This window comes from Heterocephalus glaber, unplaced genomic scaffold (genome assembly GCF_053883595.1).
Source record: "Heterocephalus glaber isolate CG9 unplaced genomic scaffold, H.glaber_assembly_v1.0 deba00001687, whole genome shotgun sequence".
Taxonomy (NCBI): Eukaryota; Metazoa; Chordata; class Mammalia; order Rodentia; family Bathyergidae; genus Heterocephalus; species Heterocephalus glaber.
Window position 1 is genome coordinate 9947454 of NW_028258412.1, and position 24275 is coordinate 9971728.

The window sequence follows — 24275 nt, forward strand, 5'->3', positions numbered from 1 at the left end:
TTTTGGTACTGGGGAGTGAACTCCAGACCTTGCGCTTGCGAGGCAGGTGGCAGAACCACTGAGCTAAATCCCTGGCCCAAAAACATCTTCTTTACAGCCATGCCTGGTGTCATTTTCCAAGCACAAACCCAGAGTCAAGCCTAAGCATGTGATCAGCTACAGGAAGCCTGGCAAGAACAACAAGGTGGAGGAGATCCACAATTCCCCAAGAGGAAGGCAGCCCAGCAGCGGTGGGTCTGGAAGGATCCTGTGAAGCACAACATCTCACACCTGGGCCAACCCTTCCAGACCTGTCCCAGGACCATTTAATTCACCCTTCACACACAGTATACACACAGTATACACATGGTATAACCCCCGTGGGGAGGAGCTCCTGGAGGAGGGAGGAGGCAGGGCTCACAGCTCAACAGCCAAATTTCACCCCTGACCTGTGAGCACCAGTAGGGGGACCCTGAGGTTGGGGAAGGGGCTGGGGCAGGCTGGGCAGGGCCTTCCTTCCTGAAGCTGGAAAACTTGGTGCTTCCAAAGCGCTCCAAGGGAAACGGAGTTTTGTGCTGCAGGGCCCTGTCTCTTGGGTCCCAGCAAAGAGATGAAGGCTGGTTGGGGGTGGCAGCCCCTCTTCAATCCTCATACTACCGTGAGAGGCGTGGCTGTAGCCCCATTTGCAGGGAAGAAGCCTGAGGCCTAAGGGGTGGGCTCAAGGTTGCACAATGGGGAGGAAAATGGGGCTGCCTGTGAGGCTCCCTAAACCCCCACATGCTGGCTGGTGAGTGTAACCCTGTTCTCCAGGGCCTGGAGGGGGCGCATAACCTAGGGCTGCTTCATGGTCTGGAAGACTTTCACTCCCTTCTTCCTTCCCATCATCCCCATCTAGACACGAATATTCAGGGCCCAACCCAGCTGGGCCAGGCCCAGGACACCAGTCCTTTCCCTCAGGCTTCACCCGGGCTGTCTCTACACCCTGGCCTCAGCGAGACTAGGATGGCTGGCGAGAGGAGGGAGGGAAGATGTCCTAGCCCTTGACCCTGCTGTCCTTTTTGTCCCCCTGCCCTGGCCTCTGAGCTCTGAGGGCTGCGGTGGCTGGGTGGCCTGGCCCCCACTCAGGAATGCACTCTGGTTCGCGGTTGAGCAATGTTGAGAAGCATGGGGGTCGGCTGGGGACGGGAAGAGGCACCCATGGCCCCTCCCTGCTCGAGGCAGCGTGAGAACGGCCGATGGGGAGCGGCCTCTCTGGAACAGGCTGACCAGGGGCTCTGCACTCACAGGCAGCAGTCCCGCTCTGGGCTGCATTTCTCAGCTATACCAGCAGATGGGCTCTGTGTGTGGAGATCCTGGACTGGCAGGGCTTAGGTAGAAAGGGAGAGGGGAGGAGGTGTGGGGGTTGAGGTGCCTGTGCGGGTAGGAGTCCTGCGCACAGGCCCTTTGTCCTGCACCCAGGTTAAACTGGGTTGAGGGAGCGCCTCAGTGGGTCCTCACTTCCCCTGCTGCCTGCCAGTTAGACACCCTAAGGCCTGGGGAGGACCCAAGCCAATGACACCAGGGGAGGAGATTGTGTCTGCACAGGACCCAGGCAGAGTGGCCTCACTCCCCAGAGCCCCAAGGCTACATTTTCAGGTCAGCAGGTCCCAGGGATGAGTGGCCCAGTGGAATGGGTGCCACTGCATCCAGTCTGAATCCCTGCCTTATTTGGGTGGCACTGCGGCTCCTGGGCCAGGCTTTGGTTAAGAGGTCCTGAGTGACGTGCCTTAGGCCCCTCTGTCTCTTCAGTCCCTTTCTGTGCCTCTTGGACGGGCAGAGCAGAGAGGGCAAGGTTGGGGGTGGAGCTCCGCCCTGCTAGGGGCCTGGCCTCTGAGCTTCTCCAGGCTGGAGCTGGACTGCCCCAGCTCTGCCTTCCCTGCGATCTGGGAACTGGGAAATGGCACAGGGTCTCCTGGGAGCCCGGCCCCGAAGGCACTGAATCCTCAAGCATTACTGGAATGAGGTGACCCTGGGTACAGTTGGGTTGGCAGGAGTGGCCGTGGGACCAACTGGCAGTGAGTTAACTCCAGCAGCTGTCTCTGCAAGGAAAAACTTCCCCCCTAAATGCCTGGCCTTCCGCCAGGGCCAAGCACAGGGGCTGAAACTGGAAGTTCAGGCGTGTGGCTACATCTGCCTCTGTGGTGAGCGCTGGAGGAGGGCAGTGGCCCTGCCGCTGCTGTCTTGTTCATCCATCCATAACCCCATCTGTCTGGTTGGCTGCTCGCTGTTCATCTTTAAACCCATCTTTCCACCTATCTGTTAGCCCATCTCTGTCCAAATATCTGTCTGACCATCCTGTTTGTCCAGCTGTCTGACCTGAATGTCTTTTGTTTGTTTTTGTTTTGTTTTGTTTTTTTGGTACCAGGGATCAAACTTGGGTCCTTGTGCTTGCACGGCAAGCATTGGCACCACTGAGCTAAATCCCCGGCTGACCTGAATGTCAATCCATTTGTCTGTCCCTGGCCCCACCAGTTTTTCTGTTTGTCCAATCATCTATGAGTCCTTCTGCACATCTTCCTGTCCATCCATCTGCCTGTCCATCTGTCCCTCTATCTGTCTACTGGCCTGTCTGCACACCCAGCTCCGTCCTCCTCCTGGGCCACTGAGCCATGGCTGGGGGCAACAGGTCCACAGTCAGCCTGGTCCTGCTGGGGCTGGGGCTAGCACTGGCGGTCACTGTGCTGGCCGTGGTCCTCTCTCGCCACCATACCCCCTGCAGTCCCCAAGCCTTTGCCCATGCTGGTGTAGCTGCCGACTCCAAGGTCTGCTCAGACATTGGACGGTAAGTGGGTGGGAGGTGGGAAAGAGGTGGGTGGAAGGTGGGTGGTAGCTGGCCCCTCCTGGAGAGTTTGGACTGGAGGTGAGGCTGTGGAGGAGCCATGTGTATGTGCGTGCTGGCTCATGGGGTAGGAGCCATGGGGTTGGGGCTCTACCACCACCCAAGCCTGGGTGCAAGGAGGCAGCCTCAGTACCTTTGCACAGAATAGGTGGCAGGAACCCACAGGGGCCTGGCAGTGTTGGCAGAGGTAGTGTTCCTGGCTCCGGGGCTCAGGAGGTCCATCTGCACAACATAGATCAGACATGGACACCCTAAAAGGCCCCTGCTGCCTGGTCCCTGGTCTGGCCCATCCTGATCCCAGTGGCAGGCATTAACCCAAGGCCACAGGATAGGTCTCCAAGGGTGGAGGCTTTCCCCAGGGCATGGGCTTCTCTGGGTACTGGCCTGCCAGGTGCACCTGATGCTGTCCAGTTTCCCCTTGGGCCTGGGCTACATCGCCAACTCTCAGACCTAGGAACCCCCCGCCCAGCCAGTGCCACATTCCCCATGTCAGGGCCAGGTCTGGGTGGGTGGAGTGACTGACGTTTGGCAGGCTGAGATGAGGGGTGATGGAGAGGGGCCATGGCTGGCCTTTCCCAACCTTTTTCCAGGAAACCCAGCCCAAGGGAAGTCTCTGCTGCCCGGCCACGCCACCACCAGGGAGGGACATGGCAGGAAGCCCGTGCTGGCCCCCTGCCTCCTAATGGGCCCCCTAGCCTGAACAAGCATCCCCTTCCCGCCAAGCCAGTCTGCTTCCCGGATCTTCCTCACAGGCCATTGTGAGGATCCAAAGGGCCTTGTAAAATGGGATTCTGTCTTGATCCAAAGCAGGAGTGTGGCTGGGTCCTGGCCCAGGTCTTGTCTGCGAAGAGTAGGATCCTGCCCCTTTCCCTTTTTGTGTTTTTGGGGGGGGCGGGGGTTGGTACCGGGGATTGAACTCAGGACCTTACACTTGTGAGGCAGGCGCAGTGCCACTGAGCTAAACCCCTGGCCCTCTTTTTTTGTTTTTTGAGACAGGATTTCACGATGTTGTCCAGGCTGGCCCTGAACTCACTATATAGTCTGGGTTGGCCAGGAACTCATGGCAATCCTCCTGCCTCAGCCTCTTAAATGCTGGAATTACAGGTGTGCACCACCATGCTTGGCAGATCCTGTCCCTTTCTACCCGGCATGCTTTCTTCTGTTCATTCATTCATCCACCTTTTCACTCATTCCTCCCTCCCTCATCCATCCATCCATCTGCCCATCCTTCCCTGCTCCAGTTGCTTGTCCCAGCCCCTACTCCCTCCTGACCAGGTCCTCTGGGCTCTCCTCAGGCTTGCTGTGTCCTCCTTATGTCTACTTTCAGGGTGGCAGCTCAGGGACAAGTTAGCAGGCAGTTGCTTTGTCCCCCCAGGGTGCTCCCAAGGGATGTGAGCGAGTGCACTCTCTGCCACCCCCAATGTAGTGCGCACTTAACCCCAAAGTTGCCAAGATGCAAATGCCGGAGAACCACAAGCCCCAGAGATGACCATGTGGCCACGCAGCTCCCAGGAGTGGAAGGCTGCTACCACCGTCTCTGCGCAGGCCTGGGCCTGCCATGTCTCTGCGGGCTCTGTCCGGGGGTCTCTGCTCTGAGCCTGCTCTCTCTCTATCCAAACTCTCCAGCTTGCCTTTCTTGAAAGGGGCAGATGTGGTTCTCCCGCTGTGTTTTGTCAAAAACTCTCTGCTTCCTGTTCTTGTTCTAAGAAGCCAGGAGTGGGAGGGAGGCTGGATGTTGCTCCAGCTGCTCCTATGGAATGGAGCAGGGGTTGGTGACCCCCGCAGGGAGGGCACCTTGTCCCATCCCAGGGTCGACCTAGCCAAGATCTTTTCCTGCAGGGGCCCTGGCCGCATAGCTGCAGGGTCTGTCGGCGGACAACCCCAGCCCGTATTCCTCCCTCTTTCCTGTCCCCTTCTCTCCTACTGCATTTGCTCTGAGCCCCTGGGTGAGGCTTTCTGTGAGGAGCCAGGAGCATGCTGACCGTGAGATCCCTTCCCCTCAGGTCTGTCAACTCCCAGCACAATGTCCTCATGTGTTAGACTTGTGTGCAAACTTCGTGCCCTGAGGCTCTGGGCAGGCATTTGTCTTCTAAGAAAACTTTCTAAACTTGACGGTTATAGACATCTTTTAGGTTTAGTGCCTTCTATTTGCTGTGGCTTCTCAGAAATTCCTGCCCTCAGTTGGGTGTGGTGGCACAAGTTTATGATCCCAGAACTTGGAGTGGCTGAGGCAAGAGGATCATGTGTTAGAACCCAGCCTGAGCAACTTAGTGACTTAGTGAGACCCTGCCTCAAAATAAAAAAGGGCTGGGGATCTTGCTCAGTGTGAAGGCCATGGGTTTAATCCCCAACGCTGAAAAAAAGGGGGTGAAAGAAAGAAAGAAAGACAGATAGACCTGCCCTCCTAACTGGGTCCTCAGGGGGAGGACTTGCTTTTCCATTTGACTTAGGAGGAAACTAGGCCTGCCCAGGAAAAGCAACCTGCCCAGTGGCTCAGGGGACAGGCTGGGACTGGCATTCTTTGTCCTACTGCTGCCACTCCTGCAGGGGTGGAAACTCTCCAGGGCTGTGGGAGGGCTGGGGTTTTCCTGGAGTTCCCCATTCCTCCTCTTGAACCCCAATCCCAGCCTAGCCTACCGGGCTGGCCCATAAGACCAGAGCTTCACCACAGTCAAGTGACCAGTTACAGAGAACACTGGCCGGGCGCGCAGAGCTGGGGCTCTGATGAGCAAACTTCTGGGGAATTGAAGTCTGGGCGGGCGCCAGGCTGTGGTATGGAGTTGTTAGGCCCCAAGGGGTAGATTTTTGTTCATTTCTTGGTTGGTTTTTGAGACATTCTAAGATGACCCTGAACTCGCTGTGTAGCCCAGGCTGGCCTCAAACTCAATGATCCTTCTGCCTCAGCCTCCCAAGTGCTGGAACTACAAGGATGCACTACCACACCCAGCTAAGGGCTGGGTTTTGTCAGCTGCTCCATACCCAGCAGGTGTCTGGTCTGTACCCTTGGTGCAGAGGAAAGCGGGGACCCTGGACAAGCTGCCGTAGCTCATGATCCTCAGGGTCCTCATCTATAAAGTGGGCTCATGTTGGTAACTCCCGCGTGGGGTGGCAGTGAGCACACAGGTGATAAGGTGTGGAGCTCACCCCACCCACTGGAGGGGCTCCCCACAGGGCCACTGCTCTGCCTAATGACATTTATGGTGGCTTGGCTGGATCAGGTTGACCTGAGGGGGCTTAGGGTATGACCTCTCCCTCCAGAACCATGGCCTTTGATCTACTGTTTCCTCCCCTCCAGCTCCAGCGTGGGCCTATGACCCTTGTGGCTCTCTGTACTCTGGGCAGGCTCACCAGGCAATTACCGCCTTTCCTCCCTCCTGGGGCTCAGGAGGAAATGGGCCACCATGCCTGCCCAAGGATTCTGCACGTGTGTATGAATGGGTGTGTGTGATATGCCTGTCTGGCTGGACGTGTGGCAGTGTGGATGGAGGCAACAGCCTCCTGCTCCTTGGCGATAGAAACATGCAGTTCTCCTGCTGGCTGGAACTGCCCACATTTCATAGCTGGGGAACCCAGGTTCAGGTTACTGAGTTACCTGCCCAGGGTCCTGCAGGAACGCCAGCCCCGGGCTGTGAGCCCAAGAGTGTGTTTGTGAGGTTGTGAATGCATGAGGTGTGTGTGTCTTTCTCCAACTGCAGTGTCCTGTATCCAGGATGTGAGGTACACCTGTATCTGCCAGTCTTGGCCCACAAATACACTGGGCACCAAGATGGCAAAGCCCCTGCCTTCATGGTAGGGGAGACAACAGTAGATCCATGACTGACGTTGGGGTTGGATGGGATCATTGGTCAGTGTGCATTCAGTTTGAGGGTTTTTCCATCCTTTTTGTTTTAATTTTATTTTATTTCTTGCCAGGTATGGTAAATCGCAGCACTCGGGAGGCTGAAGTAGGAGGATTGCTGCCAAGTTCAGGACCAGCCTGAACTACATAGCGAGACTTGACTCAAAAAACCAAAACAAAAAATATTTTAAAATTTCTTTTTTCTGGTGTGTGTGTGTGTGGGGTGACTAGTCATTGGATGCAGGGCCTCACACAAGCTAGGCAAGCACTCTACCACTGAGCTACATCCTCAGCCCAAGTTTGGCTGTTGGTATAGTTTTGGCTATCTAGAAAGGTTTATATTCTTATCCCAAAGGGTACATTATATATCATATATAATTATAATATTAGCTATATAAGACAGAGCACCCTAGTTCTTTCTTTTATGGATATTCTCTGTTGGCTCCTCTTATGGTTAAAGTGTCAATTTGGTTGGGTTGTGGTGCCTAATGGTTTGGTCAAGTACAGACTCTCATCATACATGTGACACACACCCATAACCCAGCACGTTGGGAGGCTGAGGCAGGAGGATCACAAGTTCAAATCAGCTTGGGCAACTTAGTGATTTAGTAAGAGCCTGTCTCAAAATAAAAATTTTTAAAGTGTTGGAGATACAGCTCAATGCAAAAGACTTGGGTTCAATTCCCACTATTGCAGGGGGAAAAAAAAGAATCCTCTTCAACTTATGATGGGGTTACATCCCAATAAACCCATCATTAGTTGAAAATAGATTTCAACAATGCATTTACCAAACACCCTGGCTGAGCAGCACAGGGCACTGTGGAGTATGGATGGATTCCCGATCCTGGATTCGGGGGCTGTCCAGCAACATGAGAGAGGATCAACTGCGTATCACCAGCCTTGGAAAAGTCAACATGAGAAATATGGTTTCTACTGAACACATTATCACTCTCACACTATCATCAATGTCAAAAATTGTAAATTGAGCTGGGTGTGATGCACACCTGTAATCCCAGCCCTCGGGAGGCTGAGGCTGGAGGAGCACTGAATGTTTGAGGCCAGCCTAGGCTACATAGTGAGACCCTGTCTCAAATCCCCCCCCCAAAAAAAGTAAGTTGAGCCATTGTGAGTTGGGGACTGTCCCTACTAGTCTAGACGCTGCGGTGAGAGTGTTTTGTGGATGTGCTTAACATTACAAACCATTGATTTCTAATAGATCAGACAAACTTCCACAATGTATGTGGGTCTCATACATCAGTTGGGGGTCTTAAGAGCAAAACCTGAGATTTCAGGGAAGAAATAATTCTGCCTCAAGACTGTAATACAGAAATACTGCCTGAGCTGGACGTGGTAGCATGTGCTTATAGTGCCAATGACTTCGGAGGCTGAGGCAGGAGGATCACTGTAGCCCAGGAGCTGCTAGCCATAGAAATAAAAAATATGTGGCCAGGCAAGGTGATGCACACCTGTAATCCCAGTTTGAGGCCAGGTGGAGCAATTTAGCAAGAACCTGCCTCAAAATAAAGAAAAAATAATTAAAAAGTTAAAAAGACTAGGAAGGTAGCTCAGCGGTAGAGCTGTTTTCGAATAAGTGCACTGCCTTAGGTTTAATCTCTGATGCTGCAAATAATAATAAAAATAATGTTACAGGAAGTTCTGCCTGAGTTCTAGCCTGCCCTCTTGAGATTTTGAACTCAAGACTGCAACACCCACTCTTGAATGACTGGAGGAACTGCAGCTGTTCCCTGCAGATTTCAAACTTGCCAGGCCTCGTAGTGCGCAAGTCAACTTCTTAAGACGAACTTCTCATCTGTCTGCACATGTCCTATTGGTTTGGTCTATAGAATTCTTACTGACTCTGTTTCCTCCTGTGAGTAATACCGAAACCTCTTCTTGCTCCTGCATGGTGCCTTTCCTTAGCTCTATATTACTTTACTTCCTAAAGTTTGTATCATTTGAAATTAATAATATCATCATTATTATTTTGCAATGCTGAGATTGAACCCAGGGTCTTGTATCTGGTATATACTAGGAAAGCCCTGTATCACAGAGCTACACCCACAGCCCTGAAATTAATATTAACGTACAGCTTTCATGGTCAGCATTTGCATGATGTATTTTCCATCATTGTACTTTCCACCTTTCTGTACCACTTATATAAAAGGCATTAGTTTTAATCTATTATTTACATTTTCATTCATTATCATCTTCTGTATAATGTCATTAGTGATTCATTCAGGTTTATAGTCACCATCTGCCAGGCATGGTGCCTCAAGCCTATAATTCCAGCACTCAGGAGGATGAGGCAGGATAGGAGTTCAAGACCAGCCTAAAATAAACACCCAGCTAGGATGTTTTATTTTAAATCTCACAAGATATTATCATTTTCTATGTCACTGTAATTTTTTGCTTTGTTTTTAGAGACAGGGTCTTGCTATGTAGTTCAGTCTGGCCATGAACTCATTATGTAGTCCAGGGTGGCCTCAAACTCAAAGTGATCTTCCTGCCTCAGTCTCCCAAGTGCTGGGATTACAGGTGTGCACCACCATGCCCAGCTGGGAAAAGTATTTTAGAAACTAAGATCTGGAAGCTAGGAGTCCTCGTGACCACTGGGATATCATGACTTCCAGTTTGCTTCTATGCAGAGCCAGAAAAAACATCAAAAAAGACCCAGACTCCATCCCGATAGCTCCAGTTGAAACCTACCATGACAGGCTCCTTCCCCATCTTTCTCGTCTCATATGTTTTTTCTCCCATGGTAACAGAAGTTTCCAACGATGTCAATATATTTACTTTCTTTCTTTGTCCCAAAATACAAAATACTTTTGAAATTGCTTCAACAGCAATATCGCTAGTTGGGATTGGCAGCCCCTCCCCTGGTATGTGGATGGGAGGAGTCAGTCTGCTGCATCCTGCAGCAAGGTATAGCCTTCACCAGTCAGCACACCATCCATACCATGGAGGCAGAATCTCCACTGCCCTCCCTCCCAAGTCAAGGCAAATCAAGTTTCAAAGCAATACTGAAAAAGCTATTAGCTAAGACCAGCACAGTGTGCCCAGAGCTAAGGGAGATGTGTGCCTTTTTCTGGTACCATAGATAAGTATCCCATCTAACTCCCTGTAGTCAACAGTCATTTTGCAAGTCTGTCTGGCTCTTTTACCAGCCATGCCAAAGATGCCTTGAGCAGGTTGTAAAATCCCAATCTGCTCTCATTCTTTCATGGTCTTTCCAAACTCAGCACGTACATCCAGCAGCTGGTACAACTGGTGTCTACTATCTGCTAGGATGGGAAGGACCAACCCACTGATGACTATCTCACACCCATAATCCAATCACTTCCCCAAAGCCCCACCTATGAGCACATGAGGCTTGGGCGCAGGGAACATCTGCATATAAACCATAACAAATATCCTTCCTTGGAATGTTCTCAGGGACCAGAGAGACTAGCAGCAAATATAGACCAGGGGGCACTCTCCCAATTCCTAGATATAACCGTACCTGTTGTACCGATGTTCTCACCCCTTTGTTTTTCAATAACTGCCCAGTGTCAAGGCCAAGCCTCCCCAGGGGCACCCAGAGAGGGGTTTGCACATTAGTCTATTGCGAGTGAATTAATTCCCCAAGAAAGAATAGGACTTGGAGCCAATCATCAGCATCAGAGCAGGAGAGCTGGAGCCAGGGTTCCACAGCCCAAGAGCTGCTTGTCTTTATTCCTTCAGCAAAAACAGCTACAGTGCTCTTTTGTTCACAGTGGTCATAGTAGTTATTATCAGCTTACTGGGACATGATGAGACAAAACATCAGCTGTGTGACCTCGACCACGCCACACATGCATGGTCAAGCAGATTAAATCACTTATATAACTTTGGCCTGTTATGTGCATGCCCCCGATGGTGGAGTTGTGACCTTAAGTGTTCTCAGGGGCACTTATGTTTCCCAGGTTTTGAGTCTGATCAGAAGTGGAACCCCACACCCAGGGCCCCAGAAAACATGGAGGTCTCCATCGATCAGTGTACATTTGGTCCCAGTAAATGAGAAAATTTGAAGCTGGGCCTAATTCTGGCTGACGATTATGCGTGTAGTAAGGACCCATCCCCAAGCGCAAGGAATTCACAATATCCCTTCCCGAGCTGTGCCAGCTCCTCCCTGCCACTCCTGCCTGCCGATTAGCCATCTCTCCAGGACTAGCAATCATTTTCTTTCTTTCTTTCTTTTCTTTTCTTTTTTTTTTTTGGTACTGGGGATTGAACTTGGAACCTTGCACTTGTGAGGCAGGTGGTGGAACCACTGAGCTAAATCCTTGGCCCTTTCATTTTTATTTTTTGGTTTTTTGAGACAGGGTCTTGCTATATAGCTCAGGCTGGCCTTGAACTCACTATGTAGCCCAAGCTGGCCTCAAATTTGAGGCAATTCTCCTGCCTCAGCCTCCAGAGTGCTGGGATTACAGGTGTGTACCACCAAGCCTTTATTTTTTATTTTGAGACAGGGTCTCAGTAAATCACTAAGCTGCTCAGGCTGGGTTTGAATCTATGAACCTCCTGCTTCAGGCTTCCAGAGTCTTGGGATCACGAGTGTGCCAGCATGTCTTGTTCAGAGTTTGCATTTTATGCCATGAGCCTGGATGAGCTCATCCACAGATGAAGAGGGACTGAGCCCAGGGCCCCCAACACCAGGGGGTGAGGGAGATGGGAGAAAAACCTGAGAGGGGGTAAGAGCCAAAGAAGGTTCCAAGTGGAGGGGGCATTTGAGAGAGTGGGGTGCTGCTGAGTTAGCAGGCAAGAAGCACGTCAGCTGACTACATTTAGTAACGAAATGAAGCCTTTGTCTCTCAAGGGAATTTGTCCTTCCCTCCCTGCCCCAGTTTGACTTTACTGATGATGTTTTATTCTTCTTAAAAATATGTAATGATGCCAGAATGTAGCAATATTGTTTCTTTTATGCTTCTGGCTTCCTGCCCTTTTCCCACCCTAAGATTATGTATTCCGTGTGGCAGTCCCGTGTAGCCACATTTTGACCTGGAGCGGGAGCCCCATGGCCCATGGGGGAGGCTGGAGTCCAGGATGGACTCGGGAGGCCACGGGGAACGGAGCAGAGGGAAGATATGGGGTCGGAATTTCCACGGGATGGGGCAGGAAATCCAGGTCTGTTGCCTCTGGATTTTGATTTCCTCACTGTTAACTAGGGTTGAATGGAGTCCCTGACCCGAGACAGACAAGTACTGGTCATCATGGTCTTAAGGCCCCTGGGGGGCAGAGTTCCTGAGGCTGCAAGGGGTGGCCCAAGCCAGGTTTGCCTGCAAATAAGCTGATGCTACTAGGAGCCCTGCGGGAATCAGGATAGGAGAAGTTCTTTGCAAACTGAGAGGTGCCTGGTGAATGGTAAAGGGCAGTGTAAGTGGCAGTCTTCTGGAAAGTAATGGACCAGGGAGCAGCTTGATTTGAGGGGGTAGCCCAGTGTGTTTTCTAACCTAACCTCGGGTTCTGTGGCAGCAGAAGGGCCACCAATCTGTTTCTGAGTGAATGCCAGCTGAGCAAGCCCAGCTGAGGAGGATGGGGGAGGAGAGCCAGGCCACTAACTCTGCCATGTCTTCTAGAGCCATCCTCCAGCAGCAGGGCTCACCTGTGGATGCCACCATTGCAGCCCTGGTCTGCACTGGTGTTATCAACCCTCAGAGCATGGGCCTGGGAGGAGGTGTCATCTTCACCATCTACAATGCTACAACAGGTGGGCTTCCATGTTGACACCCTTGGTCCCCACCATGGGAGATAGATTTGTCCACAACCACTGGTAACCCCTTCCTGAGTCCCTTCCCACCCCCCTCCCTGGGCTCTCAGGCCTCCCTGCTTTGCCCCCTCACTTCTGCTATACCAAACTCTAGTGGTGCATCATGACCCAAGTGTTAGCTTAGAGAGGGAAGGGCCAGGGATTTAGCTCAGTGGTTCTGGCACCTGCCTCGTAAGCTTAGAGAGGGAAACAGGCTGAGAACAGGCTGGGGCTATCTGAAGGTGCCATGACTACTCACTCACCGTACCCCAACTCTAGGGAAGGTGGAGATCATCAATGCCCGGGAGACTGTGCCTGCCAGCTATGCCCAGGGCCTCCTGGACCAGTGTGAACGTGCCCTACCCCTGGGCACAGGTGAGGCCTTAGCAGGGGTGCCCACTTCCATCCTGCTGGGCCCCTGGGGCTGACCAAAACACCTCTAGAAAGGACAGTATGCCTCACAGACAAGCTGTGACACCTCGGCACAGGGGGACAGCAGCTAGGGTATGGGGAGCTTATGTGGAGCCTGTGATCTTCTGGGGTGGGGGGGGTGTCTTCCTGGGGGCAGGGCTCTCTGAGTAGGAAGGGGTGACCCCAGGAGAAGGCCAGGCTGGCCAAAGTCCTGAGGGGTTTGATGAAGATGGGCTGGTAGGAAAAGGCCGCTGGGGCCAGTCTGTGCAGGCCTAGGGGCCCAGGCTCGGACTCGGTACAGAAGGCAGTGGGGCACTACAGAGGTCTTTGTGGAGAGTGGCGTGGTCAGGAGTGGGTTCCAAAGGCTCGCTCTGGCTGCCATGGCTGGGGGCACCAACTGTAAGAGAAGAGGAGAGCCCTGGGCAGTCCTGGAAGCCTCAGGGCTGAGGACAGGGGCATGCCATGCAGGGGCCCAGTGGATTGGAGTGCCCGGGGAGCTCAGTGGCTATGCTGAGGCCCACCGCCGCCATGGCCGCCTGCCCTGGGCGCAGCTGTTCCAGCCCACCATCACACTGCTCCGAGGGGACTTCCGCATGCCCTCCATCCTCAGCCAGTTCCTCAACAGCGGGTTCCTGCGGCCTTTCTTACACAACTCAACTCTGAGGTGAGATCACAAGGTGGCCTCGGGCTCAAGGTCACATCCCACCTGAGCCCAGCCACATCCCCACTCTGACTCAGTCCCTCTTGCATTGGAGGGGGTTGACCCTAAGGGGACCCCAGGGGCCTTAAGGCCAGAATAGCCAGTACTTTCTATCTCAGGTCAGAACCTGGCTCGGAGAAGCTTAGGCCCAAGTGATGGGGATGTAAGGGAGCAGATTTGGGCTCTGCCACTTCCCTCAGCCCTGGCTTCTTTCTCACTCTCTTTAGGGTGATAGGAGGGCTTTGGTGGCAACCTTGCCTTCCCTACTAGCCCTACAGGGGCTCCCATGGGTGTGGGGAAAACAGTCCCTGGGTAAACATGGATCCACAGGGAAAGGTGTTTTCTCTGGGTTGGGGCCATGAATGAGGTGGGTGGGATCAGCCCCACTGCTTCTAGAGAATCGGCCCCCTTGTTACTCACCCAGTATCTCAGGACCCCAGGCCACGACTCTCCCCCATAGGATCCTGAGGGTCTCACTTGAGCCCCCAGCAGGAGTGTGGCTGCCCTCTGGTTCCTGGCCCTACCCTGAGTTGACCCTCTCCACCCTCCAGGGAGCTTTTCTTCAATGGGACTGAACCTCTAAGACCTCAGGACCCATTCCCATGGCCTGTGCTGGCCACCACCCTGGAGGCTGTGGCCACAGAGGGCGCGAAGACCTTCTACACTGGGAGGCTGGGCCAGATGCTGGTGGATGACATTGCCAAAGAAGGTCAGCCACACCGGCATTTCCATTTCCATGCCTGGTCCTGACCAGAGAAGGGGCAAGCCCTGGGAGGGCCTGGAAGTTGTGGGTGGTGGGTTGGAAGTGGGCCTTCCACCAGGCTCCATTCCCAGGGCTCCCACTGCCAGCCACAGGGGTGTCTGTGGGAAGGGGTTGTAGCCTGTCACAGCAGACCTGGACAGCGGAGCTGACCACCCTCGCAGTGCTCTATCCCACTTTCCTCTGTCCATCTACCCCATGCCACTGCACACGCACACCATCACCCTGCCAGATCTGCACGGATAGGGGACAAGGCAGATTCCCACTGTGGCAAATGTTTTTCACCTCAGTTTTTGTATATATACATGAGGCCCTCCCTGTCTCACCCCAGGGAGCCAGCTGACCCTGCAGGACCTGGCTACCTTCCAGCCGGAGGTGGTGGATGCCCTGGAAATGCCCCTAGGAAACTACACTCTGTACTCACCACCACCACCTGCAGGGGGCGCCATTCTCAGCTTCATCCTTAATGTACTGAGAGGTAAAACCTTCCCAGGTCCCCTGCTCAGAGCTCTGCTCTGCTAGGAACCTGAGCTCTCAGCCCAGCCATGGCTTTGGGCAGTGTATAAGTCAACTTTTCATCATTAGAATGAAATACCTGACACAAGCTACTTCTTAAAAAAAAAGGTGACTGGGGGTGTAGGCTAGTGATAGAGCTTTTCCCTAGCACACACGATGCCTTGGGTTTGATCCTCAGCATTGCTAAATAAATAAATAGATAAAGAGGAAGAAGAAAAAAGAGAGAAAGAGAGAGAGGCAAAGAGTAAGGAAAGAAAGAGGAAAGAGAAAGAGAGAAGGAAGGAAGGAAGGAAGAAGGAAGGAAGGAAGGAAGGAAGGAAGGTGGTTCCGCCTCCTGCCTTGCAAGCACAAGGTCCCGAGTTGGATCACTGGCACCAAAAAAAAAAAAAAAGAAAGAAAGAAAGAAGGAAAGAAAGAGAAAGTAAGAAAAGGAGAAGTTTATTTAATTCAGTGCTGGAGGTCTAAGAGCAGGGCACCTAGCCGGGAGTAGTGGTACACACCTGTGATCCCAGCACTTGGCAGCTGAGGCAAGGGGATCGCTACAAGTTCAAGGCCAGGTGGGGCTACACAGTGAATTTAAAGCCAGTCTGAACTACACAGTGAGACCCTGTCTCAAAAAAAGAAAAAAACAGGGCACCCACACTGGCTCAGCTCTGATGAGGGCCCCAATGTGGGTGGCGTGGGAATGTATTTGGGGCGAACAGTTCTATCTCAAGCCAGGAAGCAAAAAGATCTGGGTGAGGCTAGGCCTGCTCCTCTCATAACTCTTCTGTGAGAGCTACCAAGAGGCGGCATGCAAAGCACCTTCCCAGAGTACGGCCCTAGTGACCCCATGACCTCACATTGGGCTCCACCTCTTAAAGGCTCTAAAACCTCCTATTTTATAGGTGCAAATCCCCTACAATGAGTGCTATCATTAGGTATGCCTAAAATGTACCAATACATATTTTGCTATAAAATAAAACCTCCTCTTTCTACCACCCTGGGTCTGAGCCTCCAGTTGCAATGGAACCTTGGGGCACAACCAAACCATATTCTAACTATGGCAGACAGCCACTGACTTTTCCTGTCCAGCCTCCTGATCCATAAACTGGATGAACAGGTGCATGACACCCAAGACAGGCCTGTGGACAGTGGCCAGGATGATGGGCTTTAGAGCCAGTGCTTTAGATTGGCCTCTACTTGAGGTTTTGCAGAAGAGACTGACAGCCTTCTCCCTATAGGTGAGCCAGTTGCAGGGCACAGGAGCAGGTAGGCTCTGCAGGCAGTGAGCTGCCCTTCAGAGGCCCACATTCAGGCCTGAAACACAACTCCATGTCACAGCCTGTAGGGTCCTCACGCCTGGGGTGTCTGGGTCCGAGGATGCCTGTGCCCAGCTTTGTCAGTGTCCTGTGGCTGGTGTAACAAATGGGTGCCTTAAAACAACAGTTTATCCCCTCATTCTGGAGGCTGGAAATCTCATATGAAGTTGTCCACAGGGTCACATTCCCTCTGGGGACTCTAGAGGAGATTCTGTTCCTTTCCTTTTCCTGATTCTGGTGGCTGCAGGTATTCCCTGGCCTTGTCTGTATCACCCCAATCTCTACCTTTGGCCACAGGGGACATGTCCCAGGGTCTCCAGAGGATGCTTAAAATTGCAGACAGTCCTGAATCTTATGTATACCACATTCTTTTCTATATATACTTGCCTATGATAAAATTGAATTTGTAAATTAGGTATAGTAAGACACTAACAACAATAACTAAGTACTTTTTCACCTAAAAGAGGTACTTCATGGCTTCTGTTTGACATCCAAATTGCCAGCATCACTACTTGTGTTAGTCAGCTTTCCATTATTATAACAAATGCCTCAGATGAATAAGCATATAAACAGAAAAGGTTTATTTTGGCTTAGTTTTGAAGATGTTAGTCCAGGATTAGTTGGCTCATTGCTTTTTGGCCTGTGGCAAGGCAGCACATCATGGTAGGACCATGTGGTGGACCAAACTGCTCACCTCAAAGTGGCTGGGAAGCAGAAGAGAAAGAAAGAGATGTGAGCCAAATTAAACCTCTCCTAAGAGAGACAGAGAAGAAGAGAGAAGCATCCCAGTACCTTTCAATAGCACACCTCAGTGACCTAAAACCTCCCTCAAGGTCCACCTCTTAAAGGTTATACAACCTTTGTATAGCACCAAGCTGAGGACCAAGTTATTAACATATGGACCCCTGGGGGCAATTTCAGATCCAACTATAGCACTGCTCTTGCACTTTGGCAGCCATTCTTAAATAAAATAGGTATTACTCCAACACAAGTACCCTGTTGCTAACAGTTGATCCAATAATGAAGATGGCTAATCAGTGACTCATGGGTGGGTAATGTATACAGCATGGATACATTGAATAAAGGGATGCTTCACATCCCTGGGAGGTACAGCAGAATGGCATGAGATTCCATCATGCTACTCAGAATTACATGTGAAACTTATGAATTGTTTATTTCTGTAATTTTCTACTTAATATTTTCAGACCATGGTGACCTCAGGTAACTGAAACTGTGGAAAACAAAACTATTGATAAGAAGGTACTACTGTATTGGCTTCTCCTCTCCTTTCTATGTCCGTCTTGTATGGATACATGTGATCACATGTAGAGCTTACTGCATAATCCAGGGTAATCTCCTCTCAAAATCTTTTATTTAAAAAAGTCCTTTACTTAGCATATTTTAACATATAGGATAATATTCCCTCTAGTCCTACGTAAGAACACATAGGCTCACAGAGTCTGGGGATTAGAACATGAATATTTGGGGGACCAACATTCAATCCACTGTACAGAGTGACCCCCACCTGTGTCCCACCCTCTCCCCAGGGTTCAACTTCTCAGCAGAGTCAGTGGCCCAGCCTGAAGGGAGAACGAGCATGTACCATCACCTTGTGGAGACACTCAAGTTTGCTGGGGGACAGAGGTGGCGGCTGTGGGACCCTCGAAGCCACCCAGAGGTCCAGGTGAAGTTGCCCAGGGCTGGTGGGATTCCTCTTTCTTGCCTCAGGAGTTGGCATGAAGGGAGGGTCAGGTGGGGGGGGGCGGCGATATAGGAGGGAGAGGAGCAGTGGACCAGGGCAGGAATGGTTCAGTGCCCCTGGGGACAAGAAGAGCCCCTGGAATGGCAGTTATGGGAGGCAGGATCTGGGCATAGCCTGGGCTCAGGGAGGTCCCTCTGACTCCCTGTACAGGAGAGACTTGAGAGGGTCCTCCAAGGGAACTTAACTCAGCTCCCCTCTGCTCTGTGGACTCCACCTGACCCCCTCACTGACCCTGCACTTACCCGCTCACCCCAGAACGCCTCCCAGGAACTGCTGGGGGAAGCTCTGGCCCAGCACATCCGCCAGCAGATCGATGACCACGGTGAACACCAGCACAGCCACTACAACCTGGCCGGGGCCTGGGGCCACAGGATGGGTACTTCTCACGTGTCTGTGCTGGGAGAAGACGGCAGTGCTGTGGCTGCCACCAGCACCATCAACACACCGTGCGTGGGGCCAGGGGCAGGCCTTCCCCCTTGCTCCTGGACCTGAACCCTCTCCACCCCCAGCTTGGTCTATGCTGCCTGCCTCCCCCTGGGCTCCCATGGAGGCAGCACCTTTTGCACTTCCCTTCCTCCTATCTATCAATACACCTGGACAATTGCACCTGGCACATCTCTCTCTGAGAAGGATGTTCCTGGGGTCCCCCCTCAGCCAGGTCCTGTCTGGGATAGGCCTTACTCAGAAGAATGCCTTGATGGGAGCACAAGGGGACGTTTCAGGCCTCTGGGCTCCAGCACCCTGGTGGGCAGCCATGACAGGTTCCTGAGAAGTTGATGTTCCATGCTGATGGGAGCCCAAGCTTAGGTTCCCGTCTCTCCCATCTGCAGCTTTGGAGCAATGGTGTACTCACCTCGAACAGGCATTCTCCTCAACAATGAGCTGCTAGACTTATGCTGGAGACGCAGGTCAAGCTCCAGCCGCATGCCCCCACCAGGTGAGAGCAAGGCCTCCAGGCAGATTCTATGAGCATCTCCCAGGGAGAAGAGGGAAGGCAGGCAGCTGTGTGCTGACCCCTGGGTGGGTCACCCCCTTCCCTGAGCCACTGTTTGCTCAGCAGCGAATGAAGACAGGGTGGGTGTTGTTCCTGGAGGGCGTGGGTGATGCCTGTTGGGCCCCCAGTTGTAGGTGAGCGGCCACCGTCATCCATGGTACCTTCCATCTTGGTCAACAAAGCCCGGGGGTCAAAGCTGGTGATCGGCGGGGCTGGTGGGGAGCTCATCATCTCTGCTGTGGTCCAGGTGCGTCTGGAGGTTTCTGGCTAAAGCAGCTGCACTCTGGGAAGCCCTGATATCTGACTGGCCCTGAGGTGGGGGTGGGAGGGTTGGTGGGGGAAGGCTGGTGCCCCTCCCTCGCTGCATCCTTTCTCTCCTTCAGACCATCGTGAACAAGCTGTGGCTTGGCTTGGACCTGGCAGCCGCCATTGCGGCCCCTGTTCTGCATGTCAACAGCAAGGGTAGTGTGGAATACGAGGCCAACTTCAGCCAGGTGAGGGCACATTTGAGCACCTTTCCCACCCCATCCATGCTTCTCAGAGGCCCCTGGGACGAACTCAGCTACTGCATGGCTCAGCTAGGAACACTTCACATTTGGGGGCCACAAGGAGTTGGCTTCCATGGCAGAGAGCGAGGTATTGCCAAAGCTTCTCCCAGGCTGAGGCCTTCATCCCCCTTGGTCCCTGATCTGTTTATGCTCTTTCTTTTGGAAGCTAATTTTCCTGGCTGTGGCATCTCAGACTCTCCCTTGTGGTGATTCACTTCCTTGTGTGGTTTGCAACTCATATTTAGGGATTTCTTTGCAAGAGAGGTTATTTTTCCTGTGGGAGTCTTCAGAGTGCCTCTGTTACAGTATTAGGGGTTCTTCTAAAGATTTTCTGGCTCTTCTATCAAAGCCTGTGGTGCAGGTCCAGGGGCTCAATTCTCTTGGATACCCTCTCCCTCGGCTTCCTTGGAGCTTCTCAGGGCTGGTGGATGTTCTTGGTTAGAATCTATTTAGTAGACTAGCAGCTGGGGCTGGGGATGTAGCTCATGGGAGAGCCTAGTGTTGGCAAGGTCCCAAGTTCGATCCCCAACACTGTGGAAAGAAAAAAGAAAAAACACTAGCAGCTCTTTGAAGCTTCAGATTTTATGCCCAGGGTCAGTTCAACTAGCTGGTTCAAGGTTCTCAAAGCTGACCCTCTTGGTCTGAAGGCCTCTTTTCAGGGCCCTTGGAATCCTGAGGACCACAGACTGGGGGACTTGAAGCCAAGTGGGTGTATACAGAGGGTTTGGGACTCACAGTAGTTTGACTAAAGAAAGGAGTTTTCAACTTTCCAATGGTATGAAATCCATACACATTCAGTATAAACTGTACTTTAATGTACATTAGTGGTGAATACTCATACAAACATTCTATTTTTCACTTTCAATACAGTATTCAGAAAATTAGCTCATGAGATATTCAACACTTCATGAGAGAACAGGTAGCTTGTGTTAGATGGTAGTCCAGCTGGAGATGAATGCATGTGTTCTGAGTACTTTCAAGGTGGGCTGGGCTAAGCTATGATATCTGGTGGATTAGATTCATTAAATATACTTTTGACTTCATGATACAGTATTTTCTTTGGTCCTGGGGATTGAACTCGGGACCTTGTGCTTTCAAGGCAGGTGGTGGCACCACTGAGCTAAATGCCCAGGCCATGATACAGTATTTTCAATTAACAATGGGTTTATCTGGAAGGAGGCCCATGGTAAGTCAAGGAACAGCTATATTGCCTGATAACCTTGGCATTTGCATCATGATAGTAAGGACCTCAGCCTGTTGGGCTCAAACCCTCGGACTTTGAGGTGCCCTCTTCCCCATGTTGCATCTGCCCAGTGACCTCAAGCGCTCTCTCAGGGCACCAGGTTCCAGGGAATTTGGATCTAGAAGATCCAGAATCCAAAGAGCACCTTATTATGCCCTTCTTCCTTGACCCTTTACTAGAGGCCCTTAGGTGGAAACCATCACTTATTGGGGACCTGGAAGACCTTTAACTCTGAGAATTTGGGAGATCACAGTATGAGGACTGGGATTAATGGAATTCAATAACACATGAAGCCCAAATCCTCAGCTCCCTTGGAGAGTCAGAATATCAGTTATGCAGATCCAAGGCTTTCTGTGGGAGAATTCTAAACTCTGTGTTGGAGACCTTGAATCACCAGGGAGCTTTGGCGCTAAAGCCTGAGGTCTGAGGAAATGAAGGTCGCTGATCCTCAGCTGTCATGAATTTTGGCCACCAGACTCTAGGAATGGAGCCTCTGAGGACCAAAAGCCCATCTTTGGCTTCAGTGGTAAGGGCCTCAGCCTTCAAGTCTAAGGATTTGGGGCAACTTAGAACCAAGAGTTTGGGGCACCAGGGACCTTGCCCTGCCAGTGGCTCAGGTCAAGCAGTGTTACCTGATGTCCTCATATCAGAGGACCTGGTGGGCTAAAGTCTTGACTTTTTAGTCCAAAATGTGGAAATATGTGGCTGAAACACCACAGGTCTCCACACTCTAGGACTTTGTCTCAACAGACTGATAAATATGTGAGGATCATACACTGAGGCAAGGTATTTAGCATCTTAGAAGACAGCACTCAGTTAAGGGCCTGCCTCATCCTTTAGCAGCTTTGAAGTCCACAGATTCACTGTCTTGGACCTGAGTCACTAGGGCCCCTTCCCTGAGCATCTCCCACTCTAAGACCATTTGTGCTTTCAGTCTAAGGTTCTAATTTCCTTGACTTCATGGGTATTCAGAGTGGCTGAGATGTGGAGCTTTGGGTCCTTCTAGCCAAATCCTCTATCAACAGGCCCGGTATTAGTCAGCCTTTTGTTGCTGGGGCAAAATGCCTGACATATACAGCTTGAAGCAGAAAAGGTTTATTTTGGCTTGCAGGGGGGTGTAGTCCATGGTCAGTTGACTCCAAGGAAGAAATGTCATGACAGAGGGGCCGGGCACAGGAAAGCTGCTTTCCTTGTGGGATCCAGGAAGCAAAGTGAGGAAAGAAGAGAGGGCCGGGGATTTAATTCAGTAGCACCTCGCCTGCCTCACATGCGCAAGGTCCTAAATTCAATCCCCGGTACTGAGGGAAAAAAAAATGCAGAATGAAGAGCCAGAGAAAGGAAGGGACAAGGACAAGAATATACTCTTCAAATGCACATGTCCCCCTTTCTCCAAATGGGCCCCACCTCTTAAGAGCACCTTCAGCTATGGATTCACCAATGAATGAATCCACTGATGAGGTTAACCCTCTCATGATCTGATCACCTTCCAGAAGCCCCACCTCTGAGCACATGACCCTTTGGGCGGACAGTTCTCATCCAAACCACAACAGGTCCTAAACTTGCGGGACATCACTCCTGGGTAGTTTGACGACCACGTTCCTCAGTGTCAAAGGTCTCCAGACTTTTCGTCTGTGTGTTGAGATCGTAGGCCCTATATGGTATGACAGTGCTCAAGTCAGAGGATCTGGATACCTGGCACCCAGCTCTTTGTTCTCCTCAATGTCTCTGGAGTCCCTGGGTACAGAGATCCCAAGGCACGGGGGGGGGGGGCTTGAGTTGGCAGTTCTTGATGAATAGAGGGTATGGGGTTCCAGTGCTTTTCTAGAAGGCATTCTAGAAAGCTTGCTTTTTGAGAGACACGGAAGTGGGGGCCTCTCAGTCTAAGTCCTTAGAACTTATGTCCTCCTTTGAAGGTCCCCAAAGCTCCTTAGATTTGTACTCTGAAGTCTTGATGAATTGGATCCAGGACCAAAGTGAACTTGCATCTCAAGGTCCTTTTGTTCTAAGTGATGCTCCTCCCCCTTCCCACTTTCCACACTGCCCCTCTAAGCCCTTCTGATCTCTCCAGGCTGTTGAAATTCTCCCCTCAACATGTGTCCCCAGGCCCTCCCTCACCCCATCCTGCCTTCCTGGTCAGTTTCCTCATTCCCTGTCCAGACCTCTCCACTCTGGATGGGAACCAACCTGCCCTTTTCTGTGAACTTGTCTTCTGTCTCCAGGAGGTGCAGAAGGGGCTCCAAGACCGTGGCCAGAAACAAACCCAGCAGCAATTTTTCCTGAATGTGGTCCAGGCTGTGTCCCAGGAGGGGCCCTGTGTGTATGCGGAGTCTGACTTGAGGAAGAATGGGGTGGCTGCAGGCTACTGAGGAAACAGCTTGGCCCAGATCCAGGATAAAGCCATGCTATAAGTCCTGATTCCCAGCTCCATGATGGGACCAACTGCTCTGGCAGGATCTGGACTCTTGGCTGAGACTGAAGGAAGCCGAGTCCAGAGGGACAGGATTATGACTGGAAGGGCCTGAGCCTCATCCCTGACCCCACAGCCTCTTGTGGCCCTGCTCTGGCTCCTTCCCCTGGCTTCCTGCCCACCTTCCCAATCTTTATCCACCAGGCTAAGATTAAAGAGGAGCCAACTACAGCCTGACTCGGTGACTCTGAGTGGGGGTGGGGGCCACACCCAGAAAGCTCCTATGGTCCTCCAGGAAGCACCACCTTGGAGGTGGGGAACTGAGGCTCAGATATAGGCTGGGCCTATCCAGGCCACCCCTAGACAGAGGCAAGCGCTCTGCCACCACTACCACTGTTTTGCTGTGGCCACAGTGTCTTTGGAGGCTCAGCAGTGTGTCTGGCCCTGGTCCTGCTCATTGGTGGGAAGGCAAGGATGTGGCCTGGAGTACCTGTGCCCCGACTCCTGCAGACTTTGGCTGTGGCCCTTCTCTGGGCCTTCTTCTCTGCACCAGGAAAAGGTTGGACAAAGCAAGACCTGAGACCCCCTCACCCCAGCCCCCACAGTCCATATTCTTGAGACCAGGGTTTCTTATGCTTGGCAGTATTGGCATTTGGGATAAATCGATTCTTCATAGCAGGAGGCTGTCCCCACACTGTAGGATGTTGTGTTGAGACAGTGCCATGTCACCCCTGGTGGGGAAATACTGCTCTAGATCAGTGAGCCCCCATTGCTGCAAACGACTTTGCCAGCTCCAGGGGTGGACTCCCCACTCCCAGGGCTCCCCTAGATGGACCTAGGCACCTTGTATTGCACTGGCTCCTGGAAGCATCAAGCATTTCTTTTTCTTTTTTCTTTGGTCTTTTGAGACAGGGTCTCGCTATGTAGCTCAGGCTGGCCTTGAACTCACTATATAGTCCAGACTGGACCAGCCACCAGTTTGGCCTTGTGGTCAGATGCGGGTGGCTGTGCCCTGCTCTGTCTGGCTTGCCCCACCCACTTGCATCCAGGAGATCGTGAGGACCCCTCCCACCCCCACCCCCCACAGCCCTACCAGCCACCAGCTCGGCCGCGTGGGCACCTGTAACAACAGCCAGCACCACCACCCCCCTGCCTCTGGCCTCTTGGCTGTGCA

The 24275-nt window shown here is 52.1% G+C and overlaps 1 protein-coding gene across 3 annotated transcripts; it reads left to right on the plus strand.

The window, feature by feature from the left end:
- The first annotated feature begins 1187 nt into the window (after positions 1-1187).
- On the plus strand, positions 1188-23332 carry Ggt5 (gamma-glutamyltransferase 5). 3 transcript variants are annotated; one of them, XM_013071729.3, is made up of 12 exons: positions 1188-2800; positions 12290-12420; positions 12739-12834; positions 13339-13534; positions 14122-14279; positions 14662-14808; positions 17695-17831; positions 18165-18355; positions 18740-18846; positions 19032-19150; positions 19287-19397; positions 22914-23332. In XM_013071729.3, the coding sequence occupies exons 1-12, from the start codon at positions 2628-2630 to the stop codon at positions 23058-23060; spliced, it is 1713 nt and encodes a 570-aa protein (XP_012927183.1). In that variant the 5' UTR covers positions 1188-2627; the 3' UTR covers positions 23061-23332. The 3 variants fall into 3 exon arrangements, with proteins under 3 accessions (XP_012927183.1, XP_012927184.1, XP_021112935.1); XM_021257276.2 differs by having other exon boundaries at positions 1199-2159; XM_013071730.3 differs by lacking the exon at positions 14662-14808.
- Positions 23333-24275: the final 943 nt, after the last annotated feature.